This window comes from Diabrotica virgifera, chromosome 6 (assembly GCF_917563875.1).
Source record: "Diabrotica virgifera virgifera chromosome 6, PGI_DIABVI_V3a".
Lineage (NCBI taxonomy): Eukaryota > Metazoa > Arthropoda > Insecta > Coleoptera > Chrysomelidae > Diabrotica > Diabrotica virgifera.
In genome coordinates, this window is record NC_065448.1 from 72,344,182 (window position 1) to 72,349,249 (window position 5,068).

A 5,068-nucleotide genomic window follows, 5' to 3' on the forward strand; every position below is an offset into this window, starting at 1 on the left:
ATAAACAGAATAATTCAATCTGGTCGTTACGAGTTGTCCGTTACGAATTTGTATAGTTACGAACTGTCGCCGTTACGAAGTGTCGCCATTACGAACTGTCGCTGTTACAAATTGTCCGTTACCAGTTGTCCGGTTACGTACTGTCGCGTTACGAGATGCCATGGAACCCTCATATATACACCACACAACTAACATAACTATTCTCCAGTGGCTAAGAAAAGACAAAAAAATAATTAACACCGTAAAGAACAGAAAATTGGCTAACTTCGGCCACATTGTGTGTAATGATAAATACCGACTACTACAGTTGATTCTACCAGGCAAGATTGAAAGCAAGAGAGGCCCTGGACGTAGACGTATATCCTGGCTGGCCAATCTTAGGAAGTGGTGGACTGGTCTAACGTCAACTGATTTCGAGCTGTTGTAAAGGTCAATGTGGTCGCCAACGGGCCGCATCTAAACATTCCGTATATGTATTTGGACCATAGGAGTTTTCTATTGGTTCGTTGCAGCACGCGGTAATATTTTAACCAATAGGCGGCGAGGTTCCAGATGCATATACGGAATGTTAGTCGGTCCCAAATTCATATACGGAATGTTAACAATATCGTACACCGAAAAAGATAAGTTTTTTTAGAGTCTTTTAAAAGGAGATTTATTTTAAAATACTTGTTACTCTATTATTAAATAAAAATAAAACAATTATTGTATTTCGAATGTTATTTGGTGCGAAATTCATATGCGGAATGTTAATTATTCGTAGACCAAAAAATGGGACTTTTTATTAATCAGTTAAAGGAGACTGATTTTAGAATACCTATTTTATTAATGTATTATTAAAGAAAAATAAAACAATGATTAGGCACCTATTTGGTGCCAAATTCATAAATGGGATGGTATAGATTTGAGAGACATAATTCTTTATTTGACTAAGGTTTCGCTTTCTCAGAATTTTTAATGACTTGCACGTGTTGTTAAGTATGTTTAGACCTGTTTCAGCGGTGTTATAAGTGTGTGTGATTATATTCAGATGAATATAATCTTATAAAATGGTGCAAAAGTTTTAAAATTTTGATTACGGTTAAAAAAAGTTGTAGGTTATACTCACGTGATCTTACATGCTAACCACCAAAATATTTGTAATTATGTAATATATGTAAATAAAATTTGTAATATTATATTTTGATGGTTAGCATGGTAAGGTCACGTGAGTATAACCTACAACTTTTTTTAACCGTAGTCAAAATTTTAAAACCTTTGCATCATTGTATCAGGTTATATTCATTTTAGGAAGGCACTGATAATGATTGGTAAACCAATCGAAAACTAGTTCTGTGATGTAGCCCTTTTTAGGGATTTTAAATAAATACCTTTTATACAGGACTTTATTCTTTTTTTATATTATTAAATAATTAAAGAGAAATAACACAATGCAATAGGAAATAAAACAAAATATATTTACAGAAATAATACAGTAACAAGTATTTTAAAATCAATCTCCTTTTAAAAGACTCTAAAAAACTTATCTTTTTCGGTGTACGATATTTAACATTCCGTATATGAATTTGGGACCGACTAACATTCCGTATATGCATCTGGAACCTCGCCGTCTATTGGTTAAAATATTACCGCGTGCTGCAACGAACCAATAGAAAACTCCTATGGTCCAAATACATATACGGAATGTTTTGATGCCAACGGGCCAGCGTCTCCAGAAGATAGGCATCTTTAGAAGAAGAAGGTACAATTTAATATTATGGTTAAAAAGCCACAAAAAATAATAAAAATAATGAAAGGTTCTGATTGTATGGCTACACGTTTTTTTGTGGCATGTCCAAGTTAAATATTAGGTTAAACGCAATATTAAAAAATATATATTAAACCTCTAATTACCGAAATAGAAGAAATACAACAAATTCCAGTTAAAATGGCTTCCTGAAAACTGCTAGCTCTCGGACTATATGAGACAATTCAATTAAATTTTTATATTATTTCACAGAAATAAGCACCAACGCAAACAAATGCTTATCTTATTATGAACAATGGAATGTCAAGGTCGTTTCGTAATCTAGTGCAATATCGTGAAATGTGATGAAATAAATCGTAATTCGTTTTGGGTGTATAAATAGTGTCGCTCGCGGTGAAGCCAGTATCAGTGTTCTGTTCGAATTCTTCAAGTGCAAGTACCTATACAGTTTAGTAGTGAAAAATATTGTTCAGCGGCAATTTTAATAGGTAAATCTAACATTAAATTTGACTTTTTGTGGTTTTGTATTGTTTTAGCGTTATGGAGACAGATACTCCTCAAACTGCAGCACCCGCTGTGACACAGATACCTGCAGAGATTGAGGCTATAATTAAAGCAACAGTTGAACAAACTGTTGCTACTTTAATGGAAAAACGGCTTGGTAAACGTAAACACCGCAGGTCCAGGTCTAGATCTAAGAGCAGAAGCCGTTCCAGATCTCGTAGCCGTGGTGGCCGTTCTAGATCAAGAAGCAAGGGTAGACATGACAGATCCAAAAGTAGAGGTAAACATGACAGATCAAGAAGCAGAGGTAGGCATGACAGATCAAAAAGTAGAGGAAGACGTGACAGGTCAAGAAGCAGAGGTAGGCATGACAGATCAAAAAGTAGAGGTAGACGTGACAGGTCAAGAAGCAGAGGTAAACATGACAGATGTGGAAGCCGCGGTCCCTGTGAAAGATTTGGAAACAATAGAGACGAGTGGAATGGTTGGGTAGGTTTTGGACACCCACCGCATCATCATGATCACTTCCACCATCATCATCCACCGGGTTGTTTCAGTGAACATTTTAGACCTCATGGTAGACATGGTAGACATGGTAAAAGGTTTCCATTTCCTTGTGGATGCTCTTGCAGCTCGAGAAAAGAGGAAGAACAAAATATGGAAAGTGAAAAGGAAGAACAAAATGTTCAAAGTGAAAAGGAAGGTACTCCGGCCGCCGATAAGAGTTTAAGAGAAAATTTTAAAAATTTGGAGGTGGATAACTGAGCTAACTAATGGAAAGATGTTTTATATATTTTAGGTGACAAAAATTTTAAAAGACTGTGGCTGTGGAGTCAACCAAAAATTAATATAAAATATTGTATAAATATTCGCATTATCAGTATACATTTATGGGTAGAAAATTTTATGGTTACATGTAGGAATAATTTGTTTTATAATAATCGATATGGTATATTTACATTAATAGTGTATAATGTTATAATTATATAAAATAAATATTATTATAAAGCACATCAGTATTTTTATACCCGTATCCAACTGTTGTTTTCCTAATGGTTTTTAAATGAAATCAATATCCTAAAGTGTCACAATGTAAAATTTTCTTATAATTTAGTCTTCACCATATGTAAAACTTTTCATTTTAATTTTTATAAAATAAAAGTTCTTTATAACAAGTTCTGCATGTTTTAAAACCTAAAATACAATCATCCAATATTAAAAATTTTCAGTCATATACGAGGTGTGTCAAAAAATATGAACATAAAATGCATATTTTTTAACAATCTGCGTATGTGATTAAAAAAATTAATGTCTGATGATTGCATTCTAGGTTTTAGATCATTCAGAACTTTTTATTGAGAATAACTTTTGTTCACAAAACTAAAAATTAAAACGTTTTCCATATGCTGCAGACGTAATAGGTAATCCTATGGGATATTTTTTTATTTTTAATTTTATGAAAAAAAAAAGATGTGTTGATAAAAAGTTGTCAATGGTCAAAAACCTAGAATGCAACCATAAGATTTTTGACAAATTTCGCATATGACTGAAAAAATATAATATTAGTGATGACTGTATTTTAGGTTTTAAAATGGATAACTTTTTATAAACAATAACTTTTTTCCGTAAAACTAAAACTAAAAAAGTTTCTCAGATAATGCCGATCTAATTTGACACACTATACACATAAATTGAATAACATAGAAAATTCTTGGCTGTATAAAAAAATTGGAAGAAAAACATTTAATATTTTAGTTATGAGAAATTCCAAACTGCAGAATATTAAAACCTTTATTTTAAAAAATTAATGCAATAATAATACGAGTTACAAATTAAAAAAAAGTTTAAAAGTAAAGTGCAAAAAATGTAGCGTACTAAATGGTAAATACATAATCACTTAGACATATTAACTAACTTAAATTAAATCACAATAAAATAATTAATAATAGTGGATTAGGCCTATAGGGGAAACCACTTTAAAAGAAAACGCGCCTTGAACTCTACCTCCTGGGTGGTGTGGAAACGAGTTCAGCTTCATCTATACATACTTTTTTGGACAAAGGTCTTCTCGTCTTTCCTCCATCCTCTCTAGCATGAACTATTTGCAAACAGCTCGTCTCAGCAAGTTTTTTACGTGGTCTGACTACTAAGTTGTAGTCTTCTTCTTTTTGTTTTGTGATTTTATGGTCTTCATGGTGTTATTATTTTGTTCCGTTTGTCATCCTTTTGTCCAAGGTATGACCAACATATTTTGTTCTTTGGCTTGGCAACGAGTTTTGAAATCCTTTTTTTGTCTGACAGTTTGATATTCAGCACTTTGTACGAATATAGTTGCATTTTTACCATCTTTTCTATATTGTTCTTGGTAAAATTCCATGTTTAATCGTTGTAGATGAGAACTTTAAATATACTCTCTAAGAGCTAGTGAACTCTCCGACTAACGGTCTTCCTGTAAGGCTAGAAATTTGTATAGTGATAATTCATAGCACACCAAGGCTAAAAACCATGACCTGGCAGGCATCAGCCGTGCACATGTATCTACCAGGTGAATCGAAAAGTGCATAGTTTAAGGGAAAAATAAACATTCTCCTGTAAAGTTTAAATTTAAGTATGTGTTTGAGTAAGTCATTTAAAATAAATGTGTACAATGACAGGTGATTCTGAAGGGCATAAGACCTTGCCAGACGAGGGGAAAGATTAGGGGTTTTTCCTAAAATTATTTTTTTTGCATCGAACAAAGTTTTTTTAGGTTTTTTAAATCATTCCAAACAGAAAAGGTCTTTAGTGACTTTTCTCTTAGGTTAATAGTTTTTGTTA

The 5,068-nt window shown here is 32.7% G+C and overlaps 1 protein-coding gene across 1 annotated transcript; it reads left to right on the top strand.

Annotated features, from left to right (window-relative positions):
• Window positions 1-2,287: 2,287 nt before the first annotated feature.
• On the top strand, window positions 2,288-3,016 carry LOC126886091 (splicing regulatory glutamine/lysine-rich protein 1-like). The gene has a single exon (XM_050652934.1). It carries the CDS (start codon window positions 2,288-2,290, stop codon window positions 3,014-3,016), a length of 729 nt encoding a protein of 242 aa, XP_050508891.1.
• Window positions 3,017-5,068: the final 2,052 nt, after the last annotated feature.